At 43.2% G+C, this 18,619-nt stretch overlaps 1 protein-coding gene across 1 annotated transcript; it reads left to right on the top strand.

The window, feature by feature from the left end:
• Positions 1 to 5,222: 5,222 nt before the first annotated feature.
• Positions 5,223 to 6,934, top strand: LOC146863971 (uncharacterized). Its single transcript, XM_085637455.1, has 2 exons — positions 5,223 to 5,655; positions 5,964 to 6,934. Exons 1-2 carry the CDS (start codon positions 5,223 to 5,225, stop codon positions 6,776 to 6,778), a joined length of 1,248 nt encoding a protein of 415 aa, XP_085493581.1. The 3' UTR covers positions 6,779 to 6,934.
• Positions 6,935 to 18,619: the final 11,685 nt, after the last annotated feature.

The following is an 18,619-nucleotide window of genomic DNA, read 5'->3' as shown; positions in this document are numbered from 1 at the left end:
CGCCCGACTTGTATTGTGCTGTTTCTGTCACTGAACCCAGATATATGATACAGCAAGTAACATCATGCCTACATCAAGTCAGGGCTATTGGCTTTTTCAATGATTGTTAGATGCATAAGATAAATAAGCAGCAACTATGGCTCTTATATAATATTGGAAAAAGCTTCCACTTAAAGCCCTGGTGACACCACGACAATGTTGCTGCTCCGGAGTTTCAAAAAGAGAAGGGAAATCCAGAGAGAAAATAACTCTCTTTTAAGGATTTCCCTTCCCCTACAACACTCACCTGGCATGACGTCATGCCGTTACTTCTCCACCAGTGAGAAGTCAACCGTGTGAGCAGCGCACATCGATGAGCCTGCTGTCACTGCAATCCGGAAACAAGCATTTGCAATGCAATACGTCTCGCATTTACGCGAGTTTGAGCTATTGGCATTGGAAATGACAATGCCTTTTATTTATGTTTTGGTTTTTAAAGCATAAAATAAAAGGCATTGTCATTTACAATGCCAATTGCTTTTACTCACGCAAATGCGAGGATCTATTGCATTGCAAATGCTTGTTACATTTATTCACAGTAAAATATTATTTTAATCTACAGAATAAAGTATTATTACTATGAAAATAGCAATGACTGAAGTCAATCTGAGCAGTAATGGTTTCAGCGGGTATGGAGTATTATCTCGGGTACAGAGATTAGAGCAGGTAGCATAGTAAATGTCAGAAGCAGAGTGGGCAACAGACCCACTAAAGCAACAAGCATTTGCAAAGCCAATAGGTCTTGTTATGCTGCAGGGCTTAAAGTTAGGAAGAAAGCGCTATGACAAGGCCAGCATGGGAATGGTGGGAGGGAAGAAGCAACACAGACCACGACAAATGACAGGCGAAGATAGAAAAATGTCACTGCGATCTGTGTCAGCAGCAGACAGGCACTAGTCAAAATAAGGCAATCAGTACTTTGTCCATGCTGCACATAAAAGAAGGGGAAGTGGAACAGGCACACGCCAGCCAACCAAGTGGCAGCAAATAAGAGTGACAATGTAGTCAATGAATGGTAAGCAATGGCCGAGCTCCTTTAAGTAAATAAAACTTCTTGCAAGCGCGAGCGCATGCGCTCTGTCTTAGGCCAGCATGCAACGAACATCCTACCACATCAAGGGAGATGAAATCCTGAAATGCATCGTCGGGCAGAAATCTATAAATATTTGCTCTGTTAGGTGTAAGGGCTATATATCCCCATTTCATGCAAAGTTCTGCTTCTGGGATGAAAACCGGACTAAAACGGGCCACTTTTTTTGTTACTTATTTTTAAATCTCCTCAGCTCAATGCAATGCATTGAAGAATAGGAGTCGGCCCTTCTTCCTTGCATAAAATGCAATAACAATGTGTTCTTCATATAAGGCTTCAGACACAGTGTGTATAGCATCTAAATACTAAAATAGAATCACACTAAAATGTATCGACCTCAGAAGGATGAAAGGCTGGGTTGACCTTGCTACAAATCAAACCCATCATGACCTGCCGGACACTCTAGATACCAGCTCAGTGCTTTCTAATGAAGTCCCGCACGGAATGCACAGCTAAATATACAAAAAACGAAGCAGCAACGCTACAGGGAAAATGCACCAAACGACTTCACTTTGGTTCGCGTGATATAATTTAACCACTGCAAACTTGGAAAAAGTGTCTACGTACAGAAGAAGCAAGTAAACACAAGGCAGGACGTTTATTTCTATACTGAAGCAGGGTCTAATTCAAGAAGACTATTTGGTGTAAAAAATGAAAATACATTTACTGAAAAACAAGAGGATGTGACGTTACGGCTACAGGTGCAGACTTTGGGACAGGGGAAGCACTTTGACAGCAGTTTTATTTGAGAAGTGTTGTTTACTCGGTGAGCGGTGATGGCATTTGCTGATGGGTGAGAGAGGGGAAAGGACGAAGCGTCCAAGTAGATTTCTTTAATTAAGAGCGCGTTCGCTTTGTGGGCGTCCCTGCTGTGGGTGAGAGAGGGGGTGAGGAGGGGGAATGGAGATAAGTGTATTTAGATTAACGGAGGGTGAGGGCAGAAATCGGAAGTGATCCCAGATGCCTATGTTTTTGCTTCCCTCTGATGACGCTTTCGAAATAAGTGTTTCATATGAAAGAGGTTTCTTCGACACACGCCCCTTGCAGCTCTGAGCCCGATAGGGACCCGGCCCACTTGAAGCCAGTGGCGTAAAGATAATTGAGCCCCCCCCCCCCCACCCTGCAAGGTAGTGGAGGGGCCCCCTCCAGACTATCAGCAGCTCTCCGGCGGAAGTGCTGTGCTGAGGGGCCTCCCTGGAGCTAGGGGCCCCCCGCACTACGGGGGCTGTGTTACGCCCCTGCTTAAAGCCCTGATATTTTTATCTGATGCAATAAAACTTTAAAGCACATAATTCCGATACATGTGGTAACAGGAATTACCATACATATCAGAATTAATAACACCGCTCTCGTAATGAGGGCCCCAGCATGAAAGCCAGCAAAATATCCATAACAGTCAAAAATGTTATTTACTATGTAAATGGAGAAGCATAATATAGTTACAAGTTATATATAGACGAAGTATTTTGTGAGTGAATAACTTCTTGTTAGTTACCATAACTTTAGCCCGGTTTCCTGCTTCTCTAAAGCAGGTTTCTATAGTATATTTGCTGCGACCAAAGTTAACACTCACTCTGGAAGTAGACACTTAGAAGTGCACAGAAAGAATTTCCTAGAAAAATAAAGCAAATGTTCATTTTGTAGGTGATACTGGGAAACCAGAGTGTACAACGACACTGAAATTACATCAACAAATCTGCTCGCGGAATATATATTATAGGAATATAAAATTCTTATTACCAGCATAAATACAGCCACACTGCCTGATGGTATTATTGGAAAAACACTGTAAATGCAGTTCGAAGAACAACAACAAAACCCAGCACATGCTTTGCACCTCTGTTATCAGTGATGGAGAGAAGATAGCGAAGAAGAAGCATCCAGAGACTAATCAAAAGAAACGAGTGAGAGGGGTGGGAGCTCCTGTAGACTAACCTAAGGACCAACAAATAGGACCCCCAAGTAGAGATGTCAGCATACATAGAGCACACTGCGTTCCTTATGAGAACATGTGTGTGTGTGTGTATATATATATATATATATATATATATTATCTACTGGCGGTCGCCAGTAGATAGTTATAGTTAGGACCCTGTTTCCATAGGAAATCCGCAACATTCTATTTGGAATAACTTTGGCGCCGGTCGATGAATCCTCGCGAAATTTTCAAAATAGGTGGGGCGCTACGCTCCGCTCCTACCCTGAAAGTCTCGGGGGGATTCGTCAAGCGGGGGCTGAGAAAAAAGGGGGGTCCCAAAACGCGTTTTTCCCATGCATTTTTCCATAGGACCTTTAGACACAGCTACAGCCCGAACGGCTGAACAGAGTTACTTGAAATTTGGCAGAGAGGTAGTCCTCAGGTCAAGGAAGTGCCTTTTGTAGGTCTGGTGTAAATCTGTTCAGTAGTTCCTGAGAAAATAGCATTTAAATCAATATATATATATGTGGGCGGAGCCTAACCACACATCTCATCCTGAGATCTGATTGGCTGTCAGCACTTCATCCAAGAAGTGTTGGCAGCCATCTTGGGACCAATATACATGATAGCACCTCATTAAAAAGCATTGCAGTTAATAGAAGATTTTAAGACTTTAGTTACATTATAAATCATTTGTTGATGGTACCATACTCATTTTAGGAATTGTGGTATGTTCTAAGGTGATTTCACCATGTGAAAAAGCCTTCTGCTGGGATATCATGATTGAGAGAAAAATATTTTCTCATGCTTTTACCACAGAGGTTTGGAAGGTGATCTATAAGCTAAACTGAGAGCTTATTTTCTGTAAATTCACATTATCTTTCTCAGTCATGTGAGAATGAAGTCTGACATTCTCAGTAAAACATGTACATCCAACAAGGGCAGAGACTGTCAGTTGATTCCTTTGTGTTCTACTGCAGCTTTCCAGAGTGTTCCAAAGAACTACTAGAGCGCTAACCGTCCTACTTATGATAAATGTATGGCACACCTGAAGCCATCTTGCTTGGATTAAAGTGGTAACTCTTAAAACATTTAATTTAAAAAGGAACAAAATGAGGTGGTTCATTTTTCCATAAAAAGTATGATTAGTGCTGCATAAAGAAAAATTAGGGCACATTTTGAGTGACTTCTCAAATCCTGGCATGCAGACTGAAACATGTACTTTCAATACCAGCAGCAGTTTTCCCTGGTGAGCAGTAGCTTTACTACAGTGATCTAATGAGCAAAAAGAGTGCTAACATTCTGATTTTATGGCAAATGTGTGACACAATTGAATGCCTTCTTGATGGAATCAAAGTAAAAATCTGAAAGTATTTCCTACTGAGGAGACTGCAGTAAATGAGGAAATTAGGAAACGGCATAACAAATAAGTCTCCCAAGATGGCCACCAGAGACAAAAGAGCCCAAATGTAGCCCAAATATCACCCAGATGTAGCCCAAGTATAGCCCAATGACAGAATGTCCAAGAATGTTCTTAAAAACAACTAGAGCACTTACTGTCTTCATTATGACAAAAGTATGGCACACCTGAAGCCATCTTGATTGGAATAAACTGGTAACACTTAAAACATTTAATTTAAAAAGGAACACAATGAGGGGGTTCATTTTGCCATAGAAATTATGATTAATGCTGAAGAAAGAAAATGAGGGCACATTTTGAGTGACTTCTCAAATCCTCTTCTATTTCATTAAAAAATTCTGACATGCAGACTGAAACATGCACTTTTAATACCAGGAGCAGACTTCCATGGTGAGCAGTAGTTTTACTACAGTGATCTAGGGGCATATGTATCAAACTCCCCTTTAGCGAATCTCAAATTGCGAGAATTTGCGATTCGCAAAATCAGATTCGCTAAACGGGATGTATAAAATTAATCGCTAATCATTTGCGATTCCTTAAATATCGCAAATAATTCGCAGAATCCCGTATTGCGATTTCTTAATAGCGAAATTCGCTAAATAAGAAATCGCAAAAACGGGAATCTGCAAGCCTGGTGCAGGCTGATGACATCACAAACAGGAAACTGTAGTGATTGCCTGCACCTGCTCACCTGAGCCACACCCAGAGGCTGCTTGTGGAGTGTGAGGAGGCTTTCCTGGAGACAGCAACCAGCAATGGATCCCAAACAAAACCAGCAGGGCAAAGATGCAGAAAAAAGAAAGAGAAAACACAAGTTTTCAGAAAAGGAGCAGGAGGTCCTCATTGAGGAGATGGTCTGCAGCCATGAGCTCCTGTTTGGGAAGAAGGCACTCAAAGTCCCAGAGGCCAGGAAGAGGAAAATCTGGCTGGAAATACAGAGCAAGGTGAATGCTGTTGGAGTCACCACACGCACCATCGAGGAGCTGCGCAAGCGGTGGTATGATATGCGCCAGAGGTCCAAGGAGAGGGTGGCAGCCAGACTCAAGGATGCCAGTCAGACTGGAGGAGGACCATCCACTGCAGAGCAGCCAACCCCCCATGAGGAGCTTGTGGAGTCAACCCTCCTGCCTGAGAGCGTTGGTGGTGTGGCTGCAATCGACAGCTCCGACCCCTCATCCAGCAGACAAGGTAAGATGCATGCCAAATCACCCTGCACTCCTCCCCATCCCTTGCACACTCCCCCAAATGCGCATAGTGAACTCCCAACATGCCAATCCAGCCCAGGTCTTACAGCACACCCAGCAATGCATCATGGTACTCGTAGTACTGTGTCTGACTGTGTGTCCATGACACCATCACAAGTAAATGCAACATATGTGTTTTGGGGATCATTGAATAGAAATGTGTCAGAGATTAGCCGTCAAAGATTTGTAACTTTATTGAGTGCCACATGCAGACAGTAACACAAACTCATATAGTCCCCTTTACATCCACAGCACACGCCATGCCACAAGAAGACAGCGCTGAGGGAGAGGAGCCTGCAGACCCTGCGGACTCCAGCGATGAGACAGAGCAGCAGCCAATTCAGCGCAGGAAGCGCGCACATGTGCCCCCACTGCCTCCATTTGAGGATGAAGTCCCAGCAACAGGCGATGACACCGACAGGAGAGAGGGGAGTCAGGGTGTGACAGACATGCCCCGTCATGACGCACCAACACCAAGGCAAAGGGAACAGGCCATTTCCAGGTCAAGGCCCAGGAGCAGCACTGCAACAGAAGGAGAAGGCACCGTGTTCTCCGGCTTGGAACAGTGCATGTTGCAGGAACAGCGCCTGCAAAGCAAGGCAATGCGGTCAATTAATCGCCAGCTAGGCCGCCTACATCAGGACAATCGCAACATGGTAGCGGCAATACGAGAGCTCTGTGCCACTTTGAGGGACACCCAAGCTGCCAATGACAGGGCTGGACGACGTGCCAATGCACGGCTACACAATTATACCAAGGCAGTCAACCGCCTCTGCACTACCACCAGCGCACTCACACGCAGAAGCGTAACCATGCAGGTGGACATGGCACATTGCTGCCAGGACATAGCGCGAGGGCTGGCGCAGGTGACCACTGCTGTGGAACAGCTGCAGACAGCCAATGCAGGTGGCAGCGCACTAATGGCCTCTGCTGAGAGTGAGGACACATCGAGTCGCAGCAGCATCACTCCAACCTTGCCAGGTGAAAGACGCCGCAGTGGCAGACAGGTAGCAGGCCAAGGGCGCACCATGGGGGTCAACCACCCTGGACGTCACCGACGGAGGTGATCATCTGCGGGGACACTGACTGCAACACGGGTGCATTAACCCGCAAAAGGCTGTTTGCCCTATTTCTTGTGCCTTCTCTGCACTGTGTGTACAACATGTGCTGGGGACAATTACTATTTCTTGCATGTGAAGTGTGATTAAACACTTGACACATCATCAGGCTTTGTCGTCTCATTTCCTCCATACTCACCTAAAAGTAGTTTTGTGTGATCTCAGTCCGTCTCTGGCGTCCAGCAGCTGCCCCAACTCCTGGTGCTGGTCTGGCAGGGGGAGCAGGGCGCTCGTCATCCGAAGTGTCTGTATCGGTCACATCAATTGTGGTGCCTTTCCTCATTGCCATGTTATGTAGCATTGCACAGCTTGACACGATTTTACAGCAGGTCTCAGGGCTGTATTGCAGTGCGCCTCCACTCTTATGCAGGCACCGGAAGCGGCTCTTCAGGATTCCGAAGGTTCGCTCAATTACACAGCGTGTAGATCTGTGTGCCCTGTTGTAGCTCCTCTCACTTGCATTTGCAGGATCCAGGTATGGGGTCAGGATGAAGTCGCGCACTGCATAGGCACTGTCACCTGCATGGTAAAAAACACAATAGGTGAGTCAATGTCCCCCCCCTCAACTGATGTAGTGGATGTATTGATGTGTGCAATGTATTTACCGAGCAGGTACCCCTCCCCAAACTCTCCAGCACTCAGACGTCTGTGTATTCCGCTGTGTCGGAAGATGAAGGAGTCATGTGTACTGCCGGGGTATTTGGCTACGATGTCGGTGATGTGATACTTAGCGTTGCACACAATCTGTATGTTGAGGGAATGGTAGCATTTCCGATTCCTGTAGACATATTCAGTTTCTGCTGGGGGTGTGATGGCCACATGGGTCCCGTCAATGCAGCCGATGACGTGGGGGAAACGTGCAATCTGGTAGAAGTCCAGTATCGTTTGTTGTAATGCCTGTTGGGTGGTGGGGAAGTAAATGTGATGTGGGAGCCTCAGTAGCATTGCATCTAGGAAGGCATGGAAGAAGCGCGAAAGTGCACTCTGTGACACACCACCAACCTCCGCTATGACCCGTTGAAAACTCCCTGACGCGAGGAGGTGCAGGGAGCACAGGACCTGCACATGTGTGGGAATTGTTTGTGTCCTGCGAGTAGGGTGCTCCAAGTGGGGTTTCAGCTCCTCAATCAGGTCCATTATGGTCTGTGGGTGCAGTCTGTACTTGTCATAGATCTCCTCGTCAGTGTTCTGTAACAGGGTGATGCGCAGCCTGAAGATACGTTCCTGTCTCATTCTCCTGTGTGCAAGGGCCCGAATACGCAGCCTCCTGGCTATCACGTACATTGCAGCCATTGTGGGTGTGTTTGTTGCATTGTGGGCTGGTTTTTGTACCTTGCACCAGTTTACCACCTGCAAGCAATTGGTGTTAATAGCGATTTCTTAATTAGCGAATTTCGTGAAATCGCAATTTGCGATTTTTTCATACATGTGTTTGCGATTTCTTAGCTAGCGATTTCTTGTTAGCGATATTCGCAACGCTAAGGAATCGCAAATTAGGTATTCGCTAGGAAATTCGCAGTTTTCTTGTTTCGCAGCCTAAGAAATCGCTAATTTAGCGATTTCTTATTTTTCAGTTTGGAAGTGTGTCATACATATGAAATAGCGAAAAATCAGTCGCAAACGCTGTTTTTTGCGATTCGCAGCGTTTGCGACTAATTTTTGCTTTCATACATATGCCCCCTAATGAGCAACTAGAGTGCTAACATTCAGAATTCATGGCAAATGTGTGACATATCTGAATACCTTCATGATGGAATCAAAGTAAAAAACTGAAAGCATTTCCGACTGAGGAGACTGCAGTACATGAGGAAATTAGGAAACTTCATAACAAATAAATCTCCCAAGATGGCCACCGGAGACAAAAGAGCCCAAATGTAGCCCAAAATCACCCAGATATAGCCCAAATATAGCCCAATGACAGAAGTGTGCAAAACACTTATTATTTTGTGTTTTTGCAGTGTTATATAGTGCAGACTTGTCAGGTATTGGAGTGCTTTACATGAGCATTGGTTACATCACACAAGAACAAATTCATTTTGGTTGTAGACATGGGGAGACTAAGTGATTTGACCAGAATCACAGAATGTCGAGCTGAAGCAGAAACTTCAACCTGGTTCCCCAGTTGCAAAGTCTGCAGTTCTGGAAGTAACACCACATCCTCTCCCCTAAGTGCAACATTTAATCAAGTTGTCAACTAGATAAAAAAACATAAAGATAACAAATAATTTAAAAGTGCTTTGTCGCTATTTGAAAACTCAGAAAATATGTCCTTATTTTAGTCTTTTAGAGCACTAACCATAATTTTGATGCCAATAAGACCCTCTCATATATGTAATTTCTAAAGGAATGCTCTAGGTATTACAGTTTTGATTACATCAAGATGATGTCAGGCGCTCCACACTTTTGTAATAAATATAGAATGTTAGCAATCTAGTTGTTCATTAGGATACTGTTGAGAGGCAGAGGCCAGGGGCACGGACTCTGAAAATTGAAGGCAGGTAGGAGGGTGCAAAGGCAACAATTTAACCACACTGAGCAGGCAGGAAGGGCCGTGGAAGCACAACAGACTATGGAGGGCAGTGGAAAGGGGGGCAGGGGCAACAAACCAACAATACAGGACTTGCAAGAGAGGCTGTTGGAGGGAAGATCTATTACGGGTCAAGGAAGCTAGGGGCGGTCCCCAGAGCCCCGGGAGCCACCACAGAACTGAGCAGGAGAGTGAGTCAGGGACAAAAGGGGCACCTTAATTTGAGCCGGGGTGCCTAGGAACGCTTGCTCCAAAAATGAAGAAAACAGACATATGAGACATGGAATTGGAGGCAGAATACAATGGCAGTTTAATGAGAAGATGCAACTTCAAAGAAACCGCAGAATAGAGACCTAAAGTACAAAATACAGAATCCAGATAATCATACAGCTGTCATGATATTCTCTGTATCTCAATTAATGGACTGACAGAGAGAGAGAGAAAACACATCTATAAATGCATCATGAGAAACAAGTTACACCAAGGAAAATGTTACCTAGGGACACTCACATTTACTCTTAGAGCAAGCATTCCTGCAATTACAATACAACATCTTTTAAATGCAAAAGTAAAGAGAACAATGGTTAAACATAACATGACATTTCATATAGGTAAAATAGAATAAGATACTTCAAGTAAAGCCGAGCAAGACATTTTAAGCAAAGGAAGACAAGAGCTCCCAGTTCTTGGGGAAAACCTGCACAGCCTGTTAACCTACATACAGACGGCGAGGTTGTCCGTCGATATCTGTGGGTGCTCCCTTTTTATATCATTTTGTGGGCTCCTTTGCACGCTACATCTACCTACGTATGCTACCGAAAAGCTTCGTCTGCAGATTTTACCAGACATTTCGTCATTTACCCACTTAATGCTGACAATGGACTGGGTGAAAAGGTCAGTCTCTCAGGCCAATCGCTTATCGTAAGTTCCATAGAGCAAGCAGAAAATAATGGGTATTGTACAGGAATTCAATATATTCATGTATAAAATCTCCTCAGTTCTCCTAACTTGACGCTCTGCGGTTGCCACTTCCTTAAAAGCGGGAAACCTGCCCAGGAAGCAAGTACCAGTCCAGGATGCAGCCTACTGTATGTCGACAGCTTCAGGGGGATGTTGAACTTTGATACCGAGCACGGAGCACTCGGGTAGGGTGGGGGCTACTAGTTTGGAGCAGAAGGCCTCGCAGACCTGCCTTCAGACTGCTATACACTAAAATTGCAGAGCTATGGTCAATTTAACAAAGAGGCCTACATATTGAACAGAAGGGCCTACACAGGGGTTTTATGCTGGCTGAGTGGTAAGGATGTCTCAGGATAATTATATAGCAACACAGGACCCGCTGGTCAATTTAATACGGCCTACAAATGCGGCTGGCAGGGCAAGGACAAGGGTCTCATACTTCAGGTGTGGACAGAACGGGCCAGGGGCCCCCTGTGATACAAAATCTACCCTCCTTCAAGGCTGTGGCAATGTAATAGACCATTGTGGGCAGAAGGAAGAGGCAATGGTAGTACAACCATACATGCCAACAGACCCGATTCAGCCAGGAAACGTCCAATGTTTTTAAGCTCAAATGGGCTTTATTTGATCTGTCTCCTGTCTACAATATCCTCTTTTTCAATGTAACTCAAAGGGGAAAATCAATACCCCAGTTTTTTTTCAAAATCTCCCTCTTACCAAGTTCAAAATGTTCGCAAGAATGGTACATTGGATCATGGAAGGAAATGGGATAGGGACATGGACTTGGATAAAGTTGTAATATAAAATATGTGCTGGGGAGTGTCACGTTGCATATGCACTGTGACAAAGATATGGATCCCAGATTGTAATATGTATGGCATAGCACTGTGCGTTATAACATAGGCATCGAGGAAGGCACGTTAGATGGGGCAACATAACCCGTGCGAAGACAAGTGTGGCATGACATATTCACGGGGTGGTGTTACAGTGCACATGGGCTAGAGAGTGTCATAGCATATGCACTAGCTAGTGGAATACATCACAGAGGTGTGTGGCACTCGGCAGGCAATGGTGGGTGTAACACAGCATTGGGCTCTGTCAGGAGCGCGCTGTGACTCTCAAGTGATGTTCGTCCCCTTTCCAGAGAGTAAAATAAAAAGTATTACACATCCGGCAGTGGATGTGTGTTTTATTAACCGTGAGGGGGGTTTCCTGAATAGTTTTGGTCGAATTTTTGTCGAAACCCCTTTGAATGGCTTGGTGTGCATGTGTATTAAATGTGCCCGTCAATAGCTACCCATGTTTGTATAAATAAACGACAAGGGTGTCTACCGGGATTAGGCACGGTAGGGCATCAGACATGTCAGAGCTTCACTAGTGGTGTAAATACATTCCACGTGGATTCATTGCATGCATAGTCGCCTTTTAATGAATATCACGCAAATCGTCATGGTGATAGGTACGTACGGTTTGTCCAGCATGTCCTAGGTGTGTCTATAAATATATATTTTTTAAAAATAATAAAAAACAGTGGCCGGCCCTGGGGATTGGGGTCAAAAAAATATAATTAGGAGACAGGCCCTGGGGGATGGGGTCATCAGGGCCAATAAATTAGAATAAGAAGGGGAACCACACAGCCCCTCTTCTTAAAAAATTAAAATAAATAAAAGACTGGCATCGTGCCGGGGACCATGCCCCCTCCATGCAGCACTCTGCAAACGCGCCCCCAACAGGCATCTCCAGTATGCGCCAGGGAGCTGCGCTGCAGACAGGTGTTCTGAGGCCAAGCCCCTTTTTACACCTCTCTGCAACGCAGCTCTGTGGCGCTTACTGGAGGTACCTAGTGGTCTAGTGTGACCCTAGGGACCCTTAGGATTCAAGGGGACTTAATCTCTCAACTTAGAACAGCCACAGGGCGCGTTTACACAGTGGTGAAGGGAGGGGACGGGGCCTGAGGTGACGTGTGCAAACACGCACCATGGCACGTTTTAAATTGGGGATATAATTTCCCTTCAATACTGAGGGCCCCTGGGGGCTAACTAGCCCACCAAGTGCTTCCAGTAAGCGCCACTGAGCTGCATTGCAGAGAGGTGGTCCAGGCCGTGCCACTTTTTACACCTCTCTGCAACGCAGCTCTGTGGCACTTACTGGAGGTATCTAGTGGGCTAGTTGGACCCTAGGGACCCTCAGGACTCAAATGAACTTAATCTCCCAACTAAAAACGGACACAGGGCGTGTTTACACAATGGTGAAAGGAGGGGACGGGGCCTGAGTTAACGTGTGCAAAAACGCCCTGTGGCCTGTTTTAAGAGGTAGTTTTAATCCCCATGCCCTATTATATACTAGGGGCTTATAGAGGAGGTAAGGCTAATCACAGGGGGACCCCAACGCATAATGTTCCCTAGTGTATGTAGGTGTTTTCACTGTATTCTAAGTGTCTTTTAACATAGCACTGGCTCTAGGACTGGTTAGTCAGACTCAGTTACCACCAGTATCCGTCTGAAAAAGTTGAGGGTACAGGATGATTTTGCAACAAGGCTTCTTTCTGCTCTTCTTTTTGTTCTTTCTGCACGTTATCCTTCTTCCTGCACTTATCTTCGTATTTGAGGACTTCTGTTGCTTCTTTCTGCACTTCTTTTGTTTCTTTCTGTGCATTTTTTCTTCTTTCTTCACATGTCCTATCTCTCTAGGCATAGTTAGAAATTAGCATTTAAAAAACCTTTGAAATTAACAGAAAAAACCATAGGTTTCAGGCACCTTATAGTTAGGAATTAGCATTTAAAAAACCTCAGAAATTCACTGAAAAAACCATAGGTTTCAGGGGTGTTATAGTTAGCTGGACTTTTCACTTGTACAAAACCATTGAAATTCCCCCGTTATAGTTAGTTCAGCTAACTATAACTCGCGCGCCCGCAATGCACTGCTGATGACGTCACATATTACATCACTCATGACATGGTCAGTGACATCACTCATGACATCACTGATGACATCTCAAATGACATCACTCATGACATCACTGATGACATCATCCTTGTGATAGAGTGGCAGACCTCCTCTCACCCTATTATAACCTTTGATACACACATTCAAAAATAGAGACTAAAATTTTCAAAACAATGGACATACCAATACCAGTTACAACAACCTCTTCAGTAATTCTAAGATCCACATACACATCCACTCATTCACCAACAGTCCAATACAGTCACTCATACATGTACTCACTCATCATATGTACTCATACACCTATACATCCTGTTACACAATGCCACTCATCCATAGTTACTCACACACATAGTCACTCATGCTAATAAAGAATCAAACATACATTTACTTGCATATACAGTTATACACACACCACCACACTTACTTCTACGGAAACTTACACATACTTAGTCTTTTAAACAATCACTTATAGAAACACATACTTATTCATACAGGAACTCTTTCAATCTCTCACTCTCACATATACTCACATATATACACCAATAGTCACATATACTAGTTTAAAACATATGTAGTTAATCATAAAGACACTATTGAGACAGTCATTCACTCACTAACACACCCATACACACACTCATCCACCCATACAGTCCTGCACACATACTGTGTTCAACACATACAAACAGTGAGTCACTCATTCATGCACCTATGCACTACGTAATACCCCCACCGAACCATGCAGACACTCAGACTGATACTCAAAAAACCAACTAATAACCTATATAGACACCCATGTAGCTACTCACCAACCCATGCAGCCACTTATACACAAAGTGAGAGACTGATACAGATATTTACATATTTAAACATTACTCACTAAGCCATGTATTCACTATGATACACTTAATCAGTCAGTTACACAATCAATTTTTCAAAAACAAATCATCCATTTAGACACTTATATACCCATTTATTCTTCCATCGACCTTGAGATATACATATATAAAACATATTTAATTTTCAGAATAACACACATTCACTGGATGATGTCATCAGTGATGTCATCAGTGATGTCATTTGAGATGTCATCAGTGATGTCATGAGTGATGTCACTGACCATGTCATGAGTGATGTAATATGTGACGTCATCAGCAGTGCATTGCGGGCGCGCGAGTTATAGTTAGCTGAACTAACTATAACGGGGGAATTTCAATGGTTTTGTACAAGTGAAAAGTCCAGCTAACTATAACACCCCTGAAACCTATGGTTTTTTCAGTGAATATATATATATATATATATATGATATGTTAGAACTCCCACAACCGCCAAACGGCGAAGAAGGAGAGACGGACCACAAGAATCTTCAGGCAAGGTGTTTATTCGACCATTTCTCTCAGCATTACATGACCCGTTTCGGGCTTGAGAGCCCTTGTTCACATACGGAGCAAAATCACACTGAATGTTTTTAAAGTGCTGCGTGGTGTACACCCACTTCCTGATCACGTGATGATAGACCAAGTAAACAGACATCGTTAATATAATGAAAAACATCTATATCATTTTGCACGATGGTTTGTAAAAACCGAAAACAAATATATAATAATAATAATAATGGGTTTTTCAATATATAGTATACTACGGAAATATATTATTATCAAACTGCATAGGAAAAGTTAAAAGAACCAAACTCATTGTATAAATACATTGGTATGACGGGATAAATCTTCTGTGATAAAACAAACAACAAGAAAGGTAAAACAATGCCTAGCAGATGCATTTCCTATATACTTTCAAAGAATGTGGGGACAAAGGACCTGTACAAGTGCAAAAAGGTGCATAGCAGCATTTTCAATGATTGTGCAAAACCGTGCAAAGGTGCAAAATATTGGGGAATATATACAAATGTTACACAACAGTAAGATTAAAAGAAGAATGAATAAATATTGGTAACAATAAAAAATACAATCCTGATAATTATTGTTAAAATCATATAAAATTCATTTCTATAATCTTATCATCTTACTGGAAAGTGCTGACAAGCCTTAAATATGTGTTATATATTTTTTTCTGGTAAAAGAGGTATGAGGAATAATTCATATTATGTATACAGGTTACACATAGTAACCGATCTGCTAAAGTGCTCAGTGAAAGAGAAAACCCCCTAAATGGATATGCAATAAATAAATAAATAAACAAAAGAAGCCTTTAGGAATATGGTAGAACAATTCAAAAATTCAAAAATATTATGTCATCAGATCAAACGCATAGGGCATATAGAAGTAAGGAGAAAGCCCGATGTAGAAAGGCAAGAAACAGACAAAAACTTACTGAATAAAATTGTGCATATCTTCAGTATTGTTTAGTCCATTTGGCCATTTACTGTCAAACTCAAGGATCTTTCGAGTTTCCAACTGCCTCAAAAGGAGTTCTCTATTGCCTCCCCTTCGGGGTTTGGGAATGGATGCTATCACAAAGTATTTAAGGCAGTTGACATCATTATTGTGAGTTAGTTTGAAATGGCGTGCCACCGGGTAAGCAGGATCATTATGTAAGATGGCCCGAAGATGCTGCAAAATCCTGACGTGCACCTGCAGCTTCGTGCTACCAATGTAGTTAAAGCCGCAGGTGCACGTCAGGACGTACACAGCATAGTCAGTCCTGCAAGTGAAACTCCCTGTAATAGCTACTTCCTTTGTGCTAAAAGGGGTGAGGTAATGAGTTTTATTTATGCCAAACTTACAATCCCTACAAGAAGAGCATTTACGAAAACCAGGAGCAGATTTTAGCCAGATCTCTTTCTGTCTAATTTCAGGGCTGCTTTTGTCCAGACAAGTTCCCATGCATTTGGCTCTCCTAAAGGTGACCATGGGAGTATCCGGTACTCTAGTACGGAGTACAGCATCAGTGAGAACAATAGGCCAATTCTTTTTGACTATGGATCTTATTTTTCTTTCTTCTCTGCTAAAAGTAGTAATCAATCTGGGTCCTTGTTCCATTACTGATTGATTGCAAACAGATAGCTCGGTCGGTAGAGCTGGACATTGGATGGCCTTAAACAAACTCATTCTAGATCGTGCATTGGCTTTAGCCATTGCTTCGTCAAGAATAGTATTGGAGTAACCCCTCGCCTTCAATCTAGTCAAAGTATCTCTCACGCATATATCAAAATCTGATTCCTGGCTACAAATTCTTTTTAGTCTTAAAATTTCACCGTAAGGAATACTAGCGATGAGATGTTTAGGATGTGCGCTTTTAGCGTGGAGTGTAACATTGCCGGCGGTTGGTTTCCTGAATAGGGTAGTTTCAATCTGATTGTTTTGAATGTAAACTCTGACATCTAAAAATTCAATGCTGACTTTGTTGATGTGGGATGTGAAGTGGAGATTCATAGAATTGTTGTTAATCGCATCTATGAAATTTAATGCTTCTTTTTCTTCTCCCTGCCACAAAATGAAATATATATATATTTTATCTACTGGCGGTCGCCAGTAGGTAGTTATAGTTAGGACCTAGTTTCCATAGGAAACTCATTTTTTGTTTTCCCAATAATGTTGGCGCCGGTTGACGAATCTTTGCGAAATTTACAAAACTCGTGGGGCGCTCCAGTCAGCTCCTATTCTGGAAGTTTCAGGGTGATTCGCTAAGCGGGGGCCCGAGAAAAAAGGGGGGGTCCCAAAACGTGTTTTCTCCTTGTTATTTCCCATAGGAAACTTTAGACACGACTACAGCCCGAACTGCTGAACGGAATTACACCAAATTTGGCAAAAAGGTAGCCCTTGGTTCAGAAAGAGACCTTTTTAGGTCTCGCCTGACCCAGCGCATGCGCTGGTCTGGCGAGACTTATTGAGAGGGCTCCAAAAAGTGCTACCGTGGCCAGCCTAGAGCTACAGTGCGCGGGCGCGCGCACCGCACTTGATTGCAATCACTTTCACTTTCGCGCTGCACGGCCGCTTTGATGTTTGATCGCGATCACTTTCACTTCTGCGCTCCGTGAGGCAATTATTTTTTTTTCAGCGCAGCTCCGTCCTACATAGCCCGTTTAATGAACTTTATTAACTGTAGCCCTTTATTCAAATCAAAATGCCCTCAACCTTGCTCACGCTGCTTCTGCAATAGGCAATTCTAGCCTAGGACCTCAACAATGTGACCTTTTATCACTTGTATCATTCTGGAAGAAAAAGGGGAGCGGCCTCGTTATTCTAAAGCTTCTTTGCTTAGGAAAAGTTTTACATTTTGTGCTTGCGGTCCGCTTCAGATAATGGGTCGTGTTTTTTAAAATCCGCATTAGTCATGATTTGCTCGCACTTGGCACAAAGATGTTAAAACATTTAATTACAGATGCGTTCTGCCATAGAGTATTTGAGCCAGATCGAGTTTTGCCTTTCTTAAATAGAGATGAATTATAACCGGCAGCGTCTAAGCACTAAATTCCTAATTCATGACTTGTTTGAGTCTGAAAATAAAATGAGATGAGCTTTGTTTCGACGTCTTTTCTCTTATGAAAAAGCTAAGTTGAAATCTTGAAATGTGCTGCAGGCAAAAGATTTGCTTCGTGATCGGCATGCATTTGTTAGACAGGAACTTTTTAGTACTTTGTATCGTCTCATTAAATGGATACATCGTTTCACACGCGCTGTGTGAAGGAAAAGCAAATACACTAGAGCTGGAGTCTTGCATGGATAGTCAGTCACATATCGTCAGTTTTATATGCGCATAACGAGGAAAACTTCAAGGCATTGATTAACATGTTGCTACGTTTCTTGGAGTCTAATTCAACCGGCTTGCTTCATATGTATGAGCGGATTTGACCTTAGTGCAGCTATATTTTTTACATTATTGTGAAAGAAACGTACATATGGCTTAGCTGAGGACTATTGAAGCACTTACTTTTCTGATACTAAATCCGTGTATCACTGCCAGGGCTCATTCGAATCAGGATGTCAACACATGGCGGCTTGCTTCAATAACTTTGAAAATTAAGGCATGCTCACGGCACAAGTCTTAAAAAAAAGAAGTGGGGGGCTAACCTAGTTAATCACAATGCAAGTGGCATCAAGGCGCGTGACATAACGGTGTGTGACATCACAGGAAGTGGCATCATAAGAAGTGACATCGGATCTTGAGCCCTTAGGTATATGTTTAGCGGGTCTATCATGAGTACATTGGAGCACCTTTTGAGTATACACGCAAACCCTCCTGATTGAGGCAGAAGATTCACACTTTTGAAAGCTATGCATAAAAGCGTTGCCTTTTGTCATCGCAACTTCCTCTACCCATAGTGCTTTACAAGAAAACATAGTGGTTCTTAAATTATTTCAACGCCTCCTCAGGGGTAGTAAGCACTGTATAAATTC

Source organism: Triturus cristatus, chromosome 2_1 (assembly GCF_964204655.1).
Source record: "Triturus cristatus chromosome 2_1, aTriCri1.1, whole genome shotgun sequence".
In the NCBI taxonomy this organism is placed as follows: domain Eukaryota; kingdom Metazoa; phylum Chordata; class Amphibia; order Caudata; family Salamandridae; genus Triturus; species Triturus cristatus.
The sequence above is the reverse complement of the archived record's forward strand: the minus strand, read 5'-3'. Positions and strand labels throughout refer to the sequence as shown.